The sequence below is a fragment of the Rattus norvegicus genome, chromosome X (genome assembly GCF_021556685.1).
Source record: "Rattus norvegicus strain SHRSP/BbbUtx chromosome X, alternate assembly SHRSP_T2T, whole genome shotgun sequence".
NCBI lineage: Eukaryota > Metazoa > Chordata > Mammalia > Rodentia > Muridae > Rattus > Rattus norvegicus.
In genome coordinates this window covers 49,519,876-49,538,318 of record NC_141554.1, presented here as the reverse complement: position 1 = coordinate 49,538,318, position 18,443 = coordinate 49,519,876, and the positions used below count along the sequence as shown (strand labels likewise).

Sequence of the window (18,443 nt, the reverse complement as noted above, 5' to 3'; positions counted from 1 at the left end):
TCAAAGAGGAAAAATTCCAGATGAAACTAGTTAAAAATAAAAAGTGTAACTTAGCCATACTATCTTTTATGTCCATTAATAGGGTTGGGCAACTAGGTACAATGAAGATGGAGTAAGCTATGAAGTAGCCCTAGAGAAAGCAAAGGAGGGGCCTGTAGCTCTCAGTTGGTGGGGCATACCATCAACATTCACCACAAAAATCTAAATAGGTTAAGTTTCACCAAAGTTAGCAGGAAGTATAGATCAAATAGCTCCTGAATCTGTTAAGAGTGACAGAAACATACCGGCCACCTGGACAATCACCCTAGGTTCCTTCATGGTAATTTTGATTTTGTTGGAGGAGGAGGTCCAAAAGCATCATTTGTCTTTGACTGTCAGGCCCAGAAGATCCAAGAGACTTTCATGTGGAGGAAGAATTTAGGGGACCAGACTACCTTGTATAGGTAAAGTGGGGCAATCAACTCTCAAATGTGCTGCTCGTCTACAGTTTAAACAGGGTTCTGGGGGTGGGTGAAGTGAGGGGAAATGTTTCACCCCATGGCCCGCTTTGGCACATTTAAAGCAAGTTCCAGGAAGCCTTCTACTATCCACCATTGTCTTTGGAGGAGGAGACCATAAGGCCACTGCCAGGAGCTGGGAACCCTATCTACGACATCTGAGCTTCCAGTTCATAGTGAGTGGTACTATTCCCTTTTATAGACTTTAATTCCTGGACTCATGGATCCTGGCTATGAGAGAAACCATACCATATACTAGGTGCTGATTCAAAGCACACATACTTATGGAGAACCCTGCCCTAGTCCTCCAGACTGCTGCCATCTAATTGGCATTGTAACTATGTCTTCAAAAGGCCATTCCATCTTTCTTTTAGGCCAGTCGCTTCAGGATGGTAGAAAATATGAGAGGACCAGCAGATTCCAAGATCATTGGCTCTCTGTTGCACTTCTATGGCTATGAAGTGAGTTTGTTGGTCAGAAGCAATACTGTGTGGGATACCATGACAGTGGATAAGGCATTCTGTAAGTCCATGAATGGTAGTTTTGGCAGAAGGCAGGAAAAACAGAATCTATAACCAGATTAAATATCTACTCCAGTAAGACAATTCATTGTCCTTTCCCAGGAAGAAGTGATCCAATGTAGTAAACCTGCCACCAGGTTGCTAGCTAGTCTCCCCAGGTAATGGTGTTATATGGGGCTCAGTGTTGGTCTCTGCTATTGGCAGATCTGGCACTCTGCAGCAGCTGTAGCCAAGTCAGTCTTGGTGAGTGGAAGTCTGTGTTGTCAAGCCTATGCATAAACCCCATCTTTGCTTCAATGGTCACTTTGTTCGTGGGCCCATTGAGCAATGACAGGAATGGTTAGGAAAAGAGTCTAACTGACTGTTTACAGAATGGGTCATCCTATCTACATGGTTGTTGAACTCTTCCTCAGCCAAAGCTACCTTTTGATGAACATTTATATGAGACACAAATATTTTTACATCCTTAATCCCTTTGGAGATATCTATCTACTTACTTCTTCTCCAGGTGTTTTTCTTAACAATTTTCTGGTCCTGCTCTTTCCAAGACTCTGATCATCCAGCCAATCAATGGGTTACAGTCGAGGAATTAGTGAATATCATATATCTGGCCATTTCTTCTTCCAGACGAAATATATAGTGCCCAAAGTCCTGTCCACTGTGAAGATTTCCTCTCACTGGTATCTTTCAGGTTGTCCCAGAAAATGGTTATATTGCTACAGCTATCCATTTCTGGGTGGTGTCTGCATAACATACAGAGCCAACAATAAACTAGGCTTTAGTCTTCTCTTCCTCAACCAACTGGTCTAAGGAACACATCTGAAGCTGTAAGCACCTGCTTGGCAGCAGATAGCATTGTAACAGGATTAGAAACAATAGGCATTTGGGTAACTTCTTCATGTAACTTGCTTGTGCCCTCAGGACCTCTTCAACCTGGTCATGTATATGTTACTTCTTTTTCATAATGAATTGCTTCTATGCATGTTTTGCTTTATAACTCGGTGGGTTCAATAACACCCAGCTCATGGTGGACAGCTCAAAGTGCATAGTAATTTGATGTACAATTGTCAAATGTTTAGTTTCTACTAAGGCCCAACAGCAGGCCAAGAGTTGTCTTTCAAAGGGAGAATAGTTGTCTGCAGATGATGGCAGAGCCTTGCTCTAAAATTTCAAAGGTCTCTTCTGTGATTCACCTATAGGGGCCTTCCAAAGCCTCCAAACAGCATTCCTGTCTGCCACTGACACCTTAAGAATGATCCAGTCTGTTGGATCATATTTTAGAGCATCCTGCACAGTAGCATGGACCTGCTGAAGAGCCTTCTCCTACTCCACGGCCCACACAAAGCTAACAGCTTTCTGAGTCACTTGATAAATGGGCCTGAGTAACACACCCAAGTGAGGAATGTGCTCTCTCCAGAATCACATTATGATTCATACACATTATGATTCTTTCTTGGTGGTGGGAGGGGTCAGGTGGAATAATTTATCTTTCCCCTTAGAAAGAATATCTCTGCATGCTCTGCACCACTGGACTCCTAAAAATTTCACTGAGGTAGAAGGCCTTGAATTATGGTTGTGTTTATTCCCATCCTCTGATGGTTACTAATGAGTCCAGAAGGTTGTTACCTCCTGCTTACTTGGTCCAATCAGCATAATCTCATCAATATAGAGCATCAGTGTAATATTTTGTGGAAGAGACAGACTTATCAAGATCCCTTCTAACTAAATTATGACACGGGGCTGGAGAGTTAATATATCCTTGAGGTAGGTCAAACTGCAATAGTATACTGTTGACCTTGCCAAATGAAAGCAAATTGCTTCTGATAGTCCTTATGGTCAGGTACTGAGAAAAAGGGATTTGCTAGATCAATAGCTATATACCATGTTCCAAAAGATGTGTTAATTTGCTCAAATAAGGACTCCACATTTGGTACTGCGCTTGCAATCAGAGTCACTAGGTCACTGAGTTTTCAATAGTTGATTAACTATCATTTTCCACAATCTGTCTGTCTTCTGCACTAGCGAGATAGGAGAGTTAAGGGGAGATATGATGGCACTAATTTCTGCAATCCCTCCAGGGATGTGACAGTGTTTTTGATTATCTATTCTTTTTGGCAGAAGCAACTCTAAAGGCTTCCATTTAGCCTTTCCAAACATAATAGTCCTTACTCCATAGGTCAGGGAACAAATATGAGAATTCTGCCAATTTCTAAGTATATCTATCCCAATTATACATTCTGAAACTGGGGAAATAAACAAAGAATAAGTTTGGGGACCTACTGGACCTACTATGAGTCAGACACCAGCCCAAACTCCATTAATCACCTGACCTCCATAAGTCCCTACTTTGACTGTAGGGCCATAGATTTTTGGGGGAGGGGATCTCCTGGAATCAGCACCAACTCATAACCTGGATCCAATAAACCCCAGAAAATAAGCCATCTTTGACAAATGCTTCAGCTAACCATTCAAACGAACTTTTGACACCATTTTTTGACTGTGTGAGCTTCCATACTATACCTGAAATCCCTAGAGGACCCATATCAATAAACTCAGCCTGATCTAGTTTTATATTCCTTCCAACATTATTAAACACCTTTAAAATCCATTCCTACATATATTTCCCAGACTTCTGCTTGAATTAATTAGCAAACTAATTAATCTCTTTAGTATTGTAATGTAACTCCTTATGGTCTACACTTTCTACCTACCCTCCAGGAGTCTGCTTTGTCTTAAGTTTGGCTATAGGTCTAGAGACAACTATTGGTGGGCCTTGAGGAACATCAGTGTTGTCTTGACTGGCACTTCCTTCAGAAAAACTCCCAGACAATAGAGGATTAATTTCCTCAGTGAAAGGTGAAAAGGGCAACATTTTAAGGGGTGGGGCTGAGGCTACTACTTCCTCAAGTGGGTTAAATCCCTGAGAGTCTGAGGATTCAAAGCTCTCAGTTCAGTATGATCCTCCCCACAGCCCCACACCAAGTTAAAGGATCCCATTCTTTACCAAATTAATACCCTTCCTTTAACCTGACACCCTTCTGAGGCTGGGGCTTCAATTTTAGTTGTAATTCAGACAACCTTTAATGAGGGCTTCTGTTTGATTTTCTGCTGTGTGACTGTGAGAGAGAACATTCTCTTCCGGGGCACACTTAGCAACCTTTAAACTCTTTATGTACATTTAGAGCTGCTCTATTTTACCACTAAGTTCTTTGTTGCTTCTCAGGGTACTCTGAGATGATAGGAGTTGGTTAAAGTTTTAAATACTGCATTTATTTGTATTGTGTACATTGGTGTTCTGCCTGCATGTATGTATGTCTGTGTGAGGGTGTCAGATCCCCTGGAAGTGGAATTACACACAGTTGTGAGCTGCCATGTGAGTGCTACACACATACAGACACACACACACACACACACACACACACACACACACATATATATATATATATATAGAGAGAGAGAGAGAGAGAGGATTTATTGAAATGACTTATAGGCTTCAGTATTGATAGATGTTGTTCATAAGTGCTGCAGTAGAGAGAGAAGCTCATCAAGGTGCTAAGTCTTCATTTCCAAAAGGAGCAGAGGGGTTCAAAGTTTTTGGAAAAGACTGACACCTGGCTAGCTCACTACAGTTAACTTTATTCAAACATTGGGGCTGGAAAAGGTTCTAACTACCAAAATTATCTTGCTCTTGATGTTCGTGACAGCAGACAACCCACAGAAATCTCAGTCCCTTTTGATCATGGTTATTCATAATCAAAAGTTAACAACTTCAGTTTTTCCAAGAGTGTCTTAGGGCCAAGGTTGGTATAGCTATAAGTTCTCATGTAGCACCAAGTGAAGACTCTATAGAGAGACAACATTTCTTCAAGGTTCAAACAGTCTCAAATCAATTTCTCAGCCTTTCCTGATTAACTCAAATATAGCAAAGGCTTTGCTGAAACATTTTACTCAAAGCCAGACACAAAGGATTTACTACACATCTCACTTAAGCCAGACATAAAGGCTTTACTATATAACATACCACTACACTGCAGTCCAGCTAATCCAACAATGACTGGCTGTGACTCCAAGAATAAAATAGTCTCTCAGTCCATGAGGCTGGATGTCTCAGTTTGTCTTCAGTATATGATAGAATTCCAAAAAGGTAGGCTTCAATGCCAGTGAAGAAGTGGATATGCTAGCAAGGCCAGGGCAAGCAGGCAAAGGGCAAAAGCTTTTCCCCCCATGTCTTTACATAGGCTTCCAGCAAAAGGTATGGCCCAGATTGAAGGTGTGTCTTCTTGCTGCAGTATACAGACTACAAATATATTCACCACTTAAAATCAAGTAAAAGTAATCTCTCACAGCTGTTTGTAGATTGTAGTTCTAGGTGTAGTCAAGTTGACAGCCAAGAACAGCCGTCAATTGTTTGAGAAGTAGCAGGAGGTGTGGTCTTGTTGTAGGAGGTATGTCACTGGGGGTGTGCTTTGAGGCATTTGCAGTTAGCTCTTTCTCTGCCTCCTACTTATGAATATGGATATAAGTTCACTGGCTGAAACTGTAAGCCCCCAATAAACTCTGTTTTCCATATGTTGCTTTGGTTCTGGCCTCTCATCACAGCAGTAGAAAAGGGGTAAACACCTATAATTCTAGTGTTCAAACTGCGTAAAAAGGATCACAAAAATTCCCCACTCAAAAAGAAAAATAAAGCACAATAACACACAAAACATTTAGTACTTTTGACCTGGAGATATAGCTTAGAAATAAAGTGTATGCCTAGGATGTGAGAGGCCTGTCTTGGTCAGTGTTCTATTACTGTGAAGAGACACATTGTGGCATTCAGGAAGACATGATAACTAAAAGTTCTACATTGGGATCTGAAGGCTGCAGAAAGAGAGAACAACTGGGCCTGGCTTGGGCCCTTGAAACTCCAAAGCCTGTACTCAGTGACACTTCCTCAACAAGGCCACACATCTAATCCTTTCAAATAATATCACCCCCTGATGACTAAACATTTAAATACCCCCCCATAGGGGCCATTCCTATGTAAACCATCACAAGGCTTGAGATTTTTTTGATTGAACAGTTACAGAAACATGTACATAGCATAACATTTACCATCTCAACTTTCACTTTTTCTTTTGCAGTGCTAGGGATGGAACTTCAGGCTCCACAAAGATTGAACCACTGAACTATTTCTTCCTTCCACATTTTATGTGTGTAGTGGTGTAGAATTACACACATTCCACCCCTGTGGCATCATCACCAGTATCATCTCTAGAATGCTTTTATTTTCTCGGATGGACTAGTAAACACTAACTCTATGCCTCACCCATGGCTTAAGCCATTTAAAAGATTGATTTTTTTATTTTATCTATTACTTTTTAAATAAATTTAGTTCTTTGGGCCTGAGGATGTAACTCAGTAATAAAGTCTGTGCCTAGCATGTGAGAGGTCTTAGATTTTTGCTATGTACAGTTTTTTCTATACGGAAAGAATTCATTTATTTGTGTTTTCAATCCAGATGAAGGCAGTAGTAACCCACTGAAAGAACGTCTTTGAAATTCACTGACTTACTTTCTCACACAGTGATCTTAAAGAACCAAAATCCATACTTCCTGGGCCAAAGGAGCCAAGGTTGGACACAGAGGCTCTAGTGGAGAAAATAGAGCTCTCAAAAACTGAGACCAGATGGGCAAGACTTCAGTAGTGTGGACCACAGATGACCTCATTAGCAGCGTTCACTGTTTGTTTGGTAAGAGTCTTTTGCAAATATGTGTATTCCTACTAAATGAAGCTATACGTACCTTGAAAAGTCCAGGTTCTACCACTGCAACCTCCTTCTATCCCAACTGGCTAGCCTTTGTTGTCAACATGAGTCATGTTGGAAAAGATAAAGATGGATTTACACTAAGTTATTTACTTGTAACTCTTTGCTCCCAAATCTAGCGGTGTGATAGTTTTAATGCTATGTGTGTAAAATGTGAATAAAGCAAGGTTTTTGTCTGTACCTGGACTTTTCAGACTGACTGTTTTAGGGCTTTCACTTATGCAAGAAGTAGTGCTCTAGCATTCTCTTAGCGAAACACACACATTAGAATCTGCCTGCCCATTCCAAGCTTTTCTGGTCTATATCTCCTTAGTAGGACAAAAGAATCTGAACACATAAAGTCTCACCGGTATGACTGCCTTAAAATGAGCACAACAAGGTCTACAATAATGGACATGACCAAGTGGATGGAGAAAACCCACCAAGTTCAACCCTACACAGAGTACTACAGACAATTAAAGTATATTGAGAGCTGAAAAATAGACTTTCTCAAGGAAGAGCATGCCAGTTGATTATCCATTATCAAAAGGTCAGTCCTGAAAACATACATATAAGTAACCTTACATAGACTGAATATGTATGTATATACATATACACATGCAATAACAATGAAAAAGAGGCCTTGAATTAGAGAGAAAACAGGGAAGGGTATATGGTACAGCTTGGAGGGATTAAAAGGAAAGGAGGAATATTGTAATTATATTATAACCTTAAAAAGTAAAGACACACACACAAACACACACACACACACACAGAGAGAGAGAGAGAGAGAGAGAGAGAGAGAGAGAGAGAGAGAGAGAGGAGACAGAGACAGACCAACAGACAGACAGACAGACAATCTAGTGGTAATGGTCAGTCCTAGGCATTCACAGGTGGCACAGCTGTGGAACTCTCTATATGCAGCAGACTTGTTTATGATTTTCCCTGCATTTCATCCTAGCAAATGTGAGCAGACTTCATACTTGATGGTTGCTACTTATCAACAGCTCCTTCTACTTGAGATTTACAAAATAACTGCATAAAAGAGAATGAACAGATATTTTTACTTCGTATAGTATAGCTTTATAAAAGTAATCAAAATGGTAGTGCTGGATGGGTAGTTCAGGGTAAGAGGATATAAGCATGATGTGCTGGATTCAAATACTAGCAACAGTCTCCAGCAAAAAAGAGAATATCATTTATTTATTTATTTATTTATTTATTTATTTATTCATTCATTCATTCATTCATTCATTCACTTTACATTCCAATCACTGTCCCCCTTCCCAGTTCCCCCTCATAAGCCCCTCCCCCATCCCCTTCTCCTTCGAGAGAGGAGAGTCCCCCCCCCCCCAAGCCCCAACTCTTTTACATCAAGTCTGTGCAGGTATAGGCACATTCCATCCCACTGAAGCCAGACAAGGCAGCCAAGTTAGAGGAACAGATTCCACACTTCAGAGATAGCCCCCACTTCAGTTGTTGAGGATCCCACATGAAGACTAAACTGCACATCTGCTACATGTGAGGGGGTCCTATTTCAGCATGTGTAAGCTCTTATGTTGGTGGTTCTGTCTCTGAGAGCCCCCAAGGGTCTAGATTAGTTGACTTTGTTCTTATTCCTGTAAAGTTCCTATCCCCTTCAGGGCCCCTGATCCTTCCCCCCAACTCTTCCATAAGAATCGCTGAGCCCTGCCCAATCTTTGGCTGTGGATCTGTCTCTACATCTGTCTCAGTCAATTGCTGTTTGGAACCTCTTGTAGGACCGTTATGCTATCTGCCTACAATGCTACACTCCTGTCTGCAAGCACAACAGAGCTTTATTACTAGTCAGGGATTGGTGCTTGCCCATGGCATGGCTCTCAATTTGGGCCAGTTATTGGTTGCCCATGCCTTTAGTCTTTGCTCCATATTTGTCCCTGCATTTCTTGTAGACAGGATAAATTTTGGGTCAAAAATTTTGTGAGTGGGTTGGTCTCCCTTTAGCTTGACCTGGGTCCCTATTTGGTTATAGGGGTGACCTCCTCAGGTTTCATATTCCTTCTGCTATAAGTCTCAGCTAAGGTCACCACCATTGTTCCTGGGAGCCTTCCCTATCCCAGGCTCTAGCATGTCCTCCAGATGTCCTCCACCCCTCACCAGCTGCTGATTACCTTTCATTTTTCCTGGCCCTCTGGCCCTCTCTTCCTTTCTCTCCCCATACCTGATCCTGAGCACCCCCATTTTCCCTCCCCATCCCCTCTACCACCCAGTTCCCTCTCTCCATCTGCCTCCTATGACTATTTTATTCCCCCTTCTAAGTAAGATTCAAGCATCTTGGGCCTTCCTTCTTGCTTAGCTTCTTTGGGTCTGTGGAGTGTAGCATGGGTATCCTGTACTTGATGGCTAATATCCACTTGTAAGTAAGCAAGTACATACCATGTATGTCCTAAAAAGAGGATATCTTTTTTTTTAAAGATTTATTTAATGTATTTGAGTACACTGTAGCTGTCTTCAGACACACTAGAAGAGGGCATCAGATCCCATTACAGATGGTTGTGAGCCACCATGTGGTTTCTGGGAATTAAACTGAGGACCTCTGGAAGTGCAGTCAGTGCTCTTAACTGCTGAGCCATTTCTCTAGCCTAAAAAGGGAATATCTTAAAGTAGGCATTGTACCTCACACTTGCCTTGAGGTGCTGAAAGAAGGATATTGTTGAGAATTCAGTGTCTGCCTGTGCAGGGCATGGTGCAAAAAGACAAAACAAAGCAGAGGAGTGGAGACAGGGGAGGAAGAGGAGGGGGAGAAGGATAAAAAGAAGAAAATTAGGTGAGACAAAGAGCTATCTAACCATGTGACTGATTCTTAAAGAATCTGAATAAACATTACTACTGATCATATGTTTCTAACTTATAGTCAGTTAACTGCAAGAACCACAGGTTGTATTGATTAACTAACTGTCACTGAAACAGGGCTGTGTAACAGCAATAAAAATCTTAAGAGAGCACAGTCCAAATTATTGGTTTAACTTAGGAGTTTTAGACCCGGCCACTAGTATAAGCTACACTCAGTGTATCATGTGCCTCTTTCTCATCCCTGTGACTAGACATGTCCCTAGCAGGTAAAATAGATCATAAGCTCAGTCATAAAGATGACTATTAGAGCTTTGCACATGCCTCCCTAGGATCTACAGTGGTTTACTAAAGAAATTTTCTCAATGTGCTTTAGAAGGTTTTCCCTTTCATGACAGTTATAATCTCACTGGCTGTTCCATGCATCTGTATCTTTGTGCACATCTCTGATGAAGTTTTGTTTTTATTTTGTTAATATATGGTTTCTCTATGTAACAGTCCTGACTGTCCTGGAACTTGCTTTGAAGACCAGGCTGGCCTTGAACTCACAGAAATCTACCAGCTTCTGTCTCCTAAGTGCTGAGAATAAAGCCACATGCCACTATACCTGGCCATCTCTGATGAATTAACTAGGACCTTTCTTAATGTGTTGATGCCACCCCTTCTACCATCTGTATCTATACAAGGCACTTATTCTTCTAAAATGTCACTGCCTTCAATGGCAGAATTTGAAGCTAAAGAGAAAGAACAAAGTGAACAACAGCAAAGTGGATTGAATTAACAAATTGGGCCTTGACCTTAAGCAGGAAGGCACACTGGTAAATAGATTCTAGCCCACAAAGGCTTCATTAAAAAAGTATAGGACAAAAGAAACTGAAAGCTGTGGTTAGGCTCCAAAGGTATCACTACACTCATTCATTAATGGCTGAAACTTGAAAGATGGGGTCACTAAGAATTGAAATTTGATGACACAATAAAGGTCTCAGAACTCTGAAGCACTCCAGTAATATGCCAAGTGCTCACAGGTGACTGTGAAGCCAGACCCAAGGCTTGAAGGACACGTGAGGGGAGCTGTGTTCTCATCTGACCCTCTGCTACATTGTTCTACCACATTGCCGATCACTGATTCACTTGAAGAAAACATATCAGGTTAGAAGAGGTTCTATCCATTTTATTTGTATACACTGGGTAACAATGGGGTTAAATATTCATATTAAAACTCATTACTCACTTTCTTAATTGTGAGGTTCTGTGGTTCACAGTGTAGAAAGGACACCACTGTCCATCTTCCCCAACTGGAATATCTTCTTTGAATATTATCTCTCCTTTCTCACTGCCCTGGACCCTAGCAACCATTACTCTGCCATATATCTGGAATTGACTCCCCCAGGGACCTCCTTAGTAGAATAACAGGACATTTAACAATGATAGTATTATAATTTGGAGATGATCTGTCCTGGGAAAAAGTTCATGTGTTAAATCCTTGATCTCTAGCCAGTAGTGCTTTTGTGGAAGATTGTGGACTGGGTCATAGCTGAAGCAAGGAGATACCAGTGAAGGTGCCTTTGAAGGGATTAGGGTTTTACCTAATCCCTGGTCCCATTTTCTCTATTTTCTGTCCATCTTGAGATGAGTAACCTCTGCCTCCTGGTCTCACCAGTGATTTCCTGAGTAACCATACACATGACTTGACCCAGGGACTATACATTGAAATCACCGAAACTGAGGCAAACCAAGTAATTCACCCCTTTAATTTCTCTCAGGTATTTGGTCACACAGAAGCTTTGAGCTGTGATGTTTCAACTTTGTATTTAATTTTCAACATTACCATGGTGTGAAAGATACAAGTTTCCTTCTTTGTGATCAGATCAACCCTATGGTTGGTTTCTCTGAATCACAAAACTGAATTTTATTATGTTTGTGATATCCTCTATGATACCAGGTTCTAAGCAGCCCTCCTGGTTCTTCTGGTCTCAAGTGTGATACCATGTCCCCTCCACTACTCCATGTGGTCTTCCTTAATTCTTTCACTATTTTTTCCATCTGAATGGACCCAAGATACCTAGAACATTTGATTGCTTGGAAGTTCAGAGCAAAATGGCCGGGCCTAAGATGCATACCTAGTTTGTTGAGTCTATGCTGATGTCAGTTGAGCACAATGCTACCTTTATGATAGGTAGAAGGTAAACCTGTTCAAGCCTACTCTGAGCTCCCTAGTCAATTTGAAATAAGCATGGTTATCTTAATTAGAGTTTCTATTGCTGCAATGAAGTACCATGATCAAAAAGCAAGTTGTGGAGGAGAGGGGTTTTTTTTCAGGTTATATTTCCACATTGCTGTTCATCATCAAAGGACATTAGGACAGGAACTCAGGGCAGGAACCTGGAAACAGGAGCTGATGCAGATGTCATATTATTGCTTATGGCTTGCATCTCATGACTTGCTCAGACTGCTTTCTTATAGAACCCAGGACCACCAGCCCAGGGATGGCATGGCTCATCATGGACTAGGTCCTCTCTCATTATCATTAATTAACAAAATGTCTTACAGCCAGACCTTATGGAAGCATTTTCTCAATTGATGCTCTTTTCTGTCTCATGACTCTAGCTTGTGTCACATTTACATAAAACCAGTCAGTACAATGGTCTACATATTTAGGTCATATTTCAAATCAGACAAACAGCAAAGACAATGTCTTTCTGAAACGCTTAGGAATGTCTACATCCAGCCTAGATAGCTTTCAAGATCCCATCTCAAAATAAAAATTTCTAAAAGTTTGGGAATATGATTCATTGGTAGATGGCTTGCCTAATTTGCATGATTCCCTAGCTTCAATCTCCACTACCAATTGATTTAGAGCTTCCAGTTAAAGAGAATGATGCTTATTAATATGATTGCTGTGAGAACTGCTCTAGCCATTAGAAGAAATTTCCAATAACAGCATTCCCTCCCTCATACCCCTTCCATGGTATTTTTAATAAAATCCAGACCCCTCAAAGTTTTCACAGATTGAACTGGTATTCTCCTGATCAATCTTAATTCTTCTGACCCCTCAGATGATATTCACCAGCCTCCAAGGTTAAGCTGTGTTCTTTAACCTGCCATTCAGACACATCTCAGATACATGGCGGCATCCGCCCCCCTCCCCATTTCTAAAATTTGGACTCTTCGTTTTGGCTGAGTTAAGAGTTAGCTCCTTAAAGAATTTCTCTCACAGCCTCCCAAAAACAATGAAGGCTTTGTCTCTCCATGTTATGCTCCTCTGAGGCATGCATTAACACATTTTCCTGCACTGGCTCTTGGAAACACTGTTTTAGTGGCTAACACACAGGATTCATATAGTAAGTTCAATCTACGGACAAAGGGTTATTAAAAGTAAAACAATGTAGCATGTTGTGCCCAGATGCAGCTTCTTTTAGCAATGAAAATTGAGATGCATTCAGACATTTCCAAGAATTATATTTTACCCATTTTATAGATGGTCAACTTGAGGGAAACGCATTCCCTTGGGTCTCATCCTGAACTCCATTCCTACCACTTTCTCCCTAGAGCACACATAGAAAACATCTGAAAATAAACTCCAAAAATACATTTTAGTGTATGTATAAAGGGTACAGATCAATGGTAAAGCATCTGCCTCACAGGAACAAATCATTAAGTTCTGTTAGCATTTCAGTTAGGAATTTGAAAAGAATGAGGTCAAATGGGAAGGTTCTGAAGAGGGAAGGAGAGGGGTACAAGTTATGCAACTATAGTACTCACATACAAAAGTCTCAATTTTTTTTTAAATTTTAAGTGAAAAAAAAAGAGGTCTGGAAAGATGGCTCAGCAGTTAAGAGCAGTCCCATCACCCACATGGCAGCTCGCAACTGTAACTCCAGTTCCAGGAGATCCGACACCCTCAGACAGGCATATATGTAGGCAAAATGCCAATGCACATAGAGTAAATAAACCTTTTTAAAAGAGAAATTAACAACAAACAAAACCAGTAATAATAATAATAATAATAATAATAATAATAATAATAATAAAACCCTCATACAGGCTAAACACAGTAATGCATGCCTACAATCTCAATACAAAGGAGTATGAGGCATGCAAATTGTCTTGAGTGTAAAACTACCCTCAGCCATATGGCAAGTTTGAGAGAAGTCTAACATACTAATCACACCCTGTCCCCCAAAACAAAAGCACTAAGTGAGCAACAACAAAAACGTGATAGAGTTTTAACCTAAAATAAGAGGGAAGAAGAATCACTAGTAATATTGACATTTAGATACATTTATCTCAGTTTGTATCTTCCCAACTGGTTTCACAATAGACAAAATAAATAATCACAATCATACTATAGCAGGTGTTCACTATTCTCTCTTCAATTTAGGTTATCATCCTGGTTCCTAATTGTCCTCTGTTTGACATGTGATAAGTGAAGAAGCTTGCTTTAGGTAATGTATGGGAGAACTGTTTATATTTCCCAGAACCACAAAATTTTCTATTTAATTATTATTAACTTGTTTATACATTATCGATAGATAATGTTGGGTTTTTGTTTTTGTTTTTGCTTTTTTTTTTCAGAAACAGGAGCTTGCTATGTAGCCTTGCTGCCCTGCATCACCACTATTACAAGTAGTGCTGTGATGAGCACCAATATGGGTGAATGTGATCAAGTGTTACTGTGTAGCTGGAGCAATAATCAGAAGTGGAACTGTTAAAGGGGGTGTAGACCACTGTCAAACTATCAGTAAATGTGGCCCTTCTCTGAGTTTGCTAAGATCACATTCATAACAGCATGTCCACATTTTCTCAAACATAACTGAGTATTCCCTCATGGTAGTAGAACATGTCTTAAGCCAAAGATAGCCACTCTTTTTTTTAAAAAACAATTTTATTAGATATATTTCTTTACTTACATTTCAGTTTATTCCCCTTCCCGGTTTCCTGTCCATAAGCCCCGATTCCCTCCCTTCCCCCACCCCCATACAGGTATTCCCCCTATACATCCCCCTTTTTGCCCTCCCCCATATTCCCCTGCACTGGGGGTCTGACCTTGGCAGGACCAAGTGCTTTCCCTTCCACTGGTGCCCCAACAAGGCTATTCTCTGCTACATATGCAGTTGGAGCCCAGGGTCAATCCATGTATAGTGTGTCGGCAGTGGTTTAGTCCCTGGAAGCTCTGCTTGGTTGGCATTGTTGTTTTTATGGGGTCTCAAGCTCCTTCAACTCTTTCAATCCTTCCTCTAATTCCCCCCAAGGGGGTCCTATTCTCAGTTCAGTGGTTTCCTGCTAGCTTTGACCTCTGTGTTTGGCATGCTCTGGATGTGTCTCTCAGGAGAGATCTATATCCTGTCCTTTTCAGCACGCATGTTTTAGCTTCATCAATCTTATCTAGCTGGTATATATATATATATATATATATATATATATATATATATATATATATATATATATATATATATGGGCCACATGTGTGTCAGGCTCTGAATGGCCATTCCTTGAGTGGCTGCTCTAAACTTTGCTTCCATATCCCCTCCTATGAATATTTTCCCCCTTTTAAAAATGAGTGGGAGCATCTGCATTTCAGTCATCCTTCTTCTTGAGCTTCCTGTGGTCTGTAGATTGCATCTTGGGTAATTTGAGCTTTTTGGCTACTATCCACTTATCGATGAGTGGACACAAAGTGTGTTTTTCTGTGATTGAGTAACCTCACTCAGGATATTTTCTAGTTCATTCCATTTGCCTATGAATTTCATGAAGTCATTGTTTTTGATAGCTGAGTAGTACTCCATTGTGTAGATGTACCACATTTTTTAAATCCATTTCTCTGTTGAAAGGCATCTGGGTTCTTTCCGGCTTCTGGCTGTTATAAATAAGGCTGCTATGAACATAGTGGAGCATGTGTTTTTGTTGTATGTTGAGGCATCTTTTGGGTATATGCCCAAGAGAGGTATAGCTGGGTCCTTAGGTAGTGTAATGTCCAATTTTCTGAGGAACCTCCAGACTGATTTCCAGAATGCTTCTAACAGTTTGCAATCCCACCAACAATGGAGGAGTGTTCCTCTTTCTCCACATCCTCGCCAGCATTTGCTGTCACCTGAGTTTTTGATCTTAGCCATCCTGATGGATGTGAGGTGGAATCTCAGGGTTGTTTTGATTTGCATTTCCCTGATGGCTAAGGATGTTGAACATTTCTTTAGGTGCTTTTTGGCCATTTGATAATCCTCAACTGTGAATGTTTTATTTAGCTCTGTACCCCATTTTTTTTAATTTGGTGATTTAGCTCTCTGGAGTCTAACTTCTTGAGTTCTTTATATATTTTGGATATTAGTCCTCTATCAGATGTAGGATTTGTAAAGTTTTTTTTTCCCAATCTGTTGGTTGCCGTTTTGCCATAATGAATGTCTTTTGCTTTTCAAAAGCTTTGCAGTTTTATGAGGTCCCATTTGTTGATTCTTGATCTTAGAGCATAAGCCATTGGTGTTGTATTTGAGACTCTTCCCCACTTTTTCTTCTATTAGTTTGAGTGTATCTGGTTTGATGTGGAGGTCCTTGGTCCACTTGGACTTAAGCATTGTACATGGTGGTAAGAATGGATCAACTTGCATTCTTCTATGTACTGAACTCCAGTTGAACCAGCACCATTTGTTGAAAATGCTATCTTTCTTCCACTGGTTATTTAGCTCCTTTGTTAAAGATCAAGTCACCATAGGCGTGTGGGTTCATTTCTAGGTCTTCAATTCTGCTCCACTGATCTACCTGCCTGTCTCTGTACCAATACCATACAGTTTTTATGATTATTGCTCTGTAATACTGCTTGAAGTCAGGGATGGTGAGTCCCCCAGAAGTGCTTTTATTGTTGAGTATAGTTTTTGCTATCCTGGGTTTTTTGTTATTCCAAATGAATTTGCAAATTGCTCTTTTGAAGATAGCCACTCTTATGCTATATTGTATTTATTTACAGTTGTCTCGTGTTTGCTGTCACCATGTTGTTACTCAGCAAAAGTGCCAACTGCCAAGTCGGAGGTTTTGCTTTGGCATCCATAGCATGGGTTCTCTGCAGCATCTCCACAGGTCTTCCACAGTGGCGAGTCTGGTATTTAAATGAAACAATGTTCACCAAGCCTACCACAGCCTTTGTAGGAATATGGAGAGTCTGCATTTACCACGAAAACAGCAAACCTGGCAGTGTCAGAGTGTGCCATGAATACACCTACCATGACAGCTTTATCCCTTTGGATGTTCGTATCATTCAACACTTATTACTGATCTCCAACATGCTCGGGTTGATTGGAACAGTCACCACCATTTTTGCTCTTCGAAATGTGTATACAGAGAAAGTACAGAAGAATGACACTTACAATCCATTCATCATTTCAGCAATTCTCAACATCATTGCCAGTATCTCTATCCTCCTTGCTGTCTTATTCAATTACTTCTCTGTCATTCACAAAGCAGGAATTGCCTTCCCACCATCTTTCCATATGCCGTTATACCCATCTGATCAGAGAATTGGAATTGCTAATGTAGTGGCAAGTCTATGTGCTCTCATGTTTTTAGGCAGTGGCATTATTTTAATTTCTTACACTTCTCCCACGGAAAAGCAAGTGTTTCCTGAGATTTGAAAATACATTTACAGCTAACATCACTGTGAAACCCCCAGGAGTTATAGCATGTATTTTGAAGACGTTTACATAAATTTTCCAAGGACTCAAAACCACATTCCAAGAACCTATGACCAAAGATGGCCAAGATGGCCTTCTCTTTTCTGTCTACTTTGTTTCATTATCTTATTTGTTGGCTTCTAAACTTTTACTAAATAAAATCTTATTCATGCACTGATTCGGTGAGATTTGAATTTTGACTGCTGTTGGTTAGACATGGATGTTGGAGTTCATTTATCTCTCACATCACTCTCTGAATCCAAGAACAAAAGCATGCCAGTTTCCCCTGGCACGATAATACTATTTTTGTGATGTTCTCCAAGTGTCACCTCTATAAGACTCTGCAATTCTGAAGGTTTACATATTTCTTCTTTTCTCCAGCCCATTTAAGCCATGTTTCCCAATGTTTTAAATTCTGTGAATCACATGCTTTCATTCCCATATAGTACAATATTATTCTGTAAAAATGAGCATTTTATGCCTGATCATATCATGCCTTTAAATATTTAACAATTATTCTTTGTTATCAAGCCCCTTACTGTAATCTTGGATTGTTTGATGACATATTCCTGACATATATATTTTGTTCATACACTCAAGGCACTTTTGTTCTCTAATGCTTTTATTATGCACAGAGGCAGAGCAGGGCTTGGTCAGTGGTGGCTTCTTTTTCTATGATAGCTATGATGCCACTCAGTTCCTTATATTGGTGGAGATACTGCCCCTCCCTTTCCTCAAGTTTCTGTTTGTCCTTGGAATCCTATATTAGCTCCACAGTGCACCATTCACACAGTAATATACATAGCTCTGTTAGCATGCTTCCTACATAATGTTGCTGGTGAAACACCTCTGCTTGCAATTATACCTTATCTTACATTCTTGGTAACCTGTGGGCCTTGTTACAATAAGGGTGGATAAAGGGCAGCTTGAAGTCCTGTCTGCAGTAGTAGAAGATGTAATATGCATTTTAAAAGAATATAGGTCCTCTACAACTACACTGTTTCTATCGTTCTGTTCCTTTCCTTTATTCCCTCCTTACCTCCTCTTTCTCCACCCTCTCTTCCACCACCCCACCCCTTCCTCCTTTCCTTGTTTTTTCAACAGGGTTTCCAAGTGTAGCACTGACTATCCTGGAATTCTCTGTCTGACC

At 40.5% G+C, this 18,443-nt stretch overlaps 1 protein-coding gene across 1 annotated transcript; it reads left to right on the top strand.

Annotated features, from left to right (window-relative positions):
- The first annotated feature begins 10,634 nt into the window (after positions 1 to 10,634).
- On the top strand, positions 10,635 to 17,467 carry Cldn34e (claudin 34E). The gene is made up of 3 exons (NM_001109415.2): positions 10,635 to 10,784; positions 14,017 to 14,080; positions 16,594 to 17,467. Exon 3 carries the CDS (start codon positions 16,616 to 16,618, stop codon positions 17,252 to 17,254), a length of 639 nt encoding a protein of 212 aa, NP_001102885.1. The 5' UTR covers positions 10,635 to 10,784; positions 14,017 to 14,080; positions 16,594 to 16,615; the 3' UTR covers positions 17,255 to 17,467.
- Positions 17,468 to 18,443: the final 976 nt, after the last annotated feature.

Coding starts and splice junctions, on each gene's coding strand:
- Cldn34e (NM_001109415.2), top strand. CDS start 16,616: ATGTTGTTACTCAGCAAAAGTGCCAACTGCCAAGTCGGAGGTTTTGCT.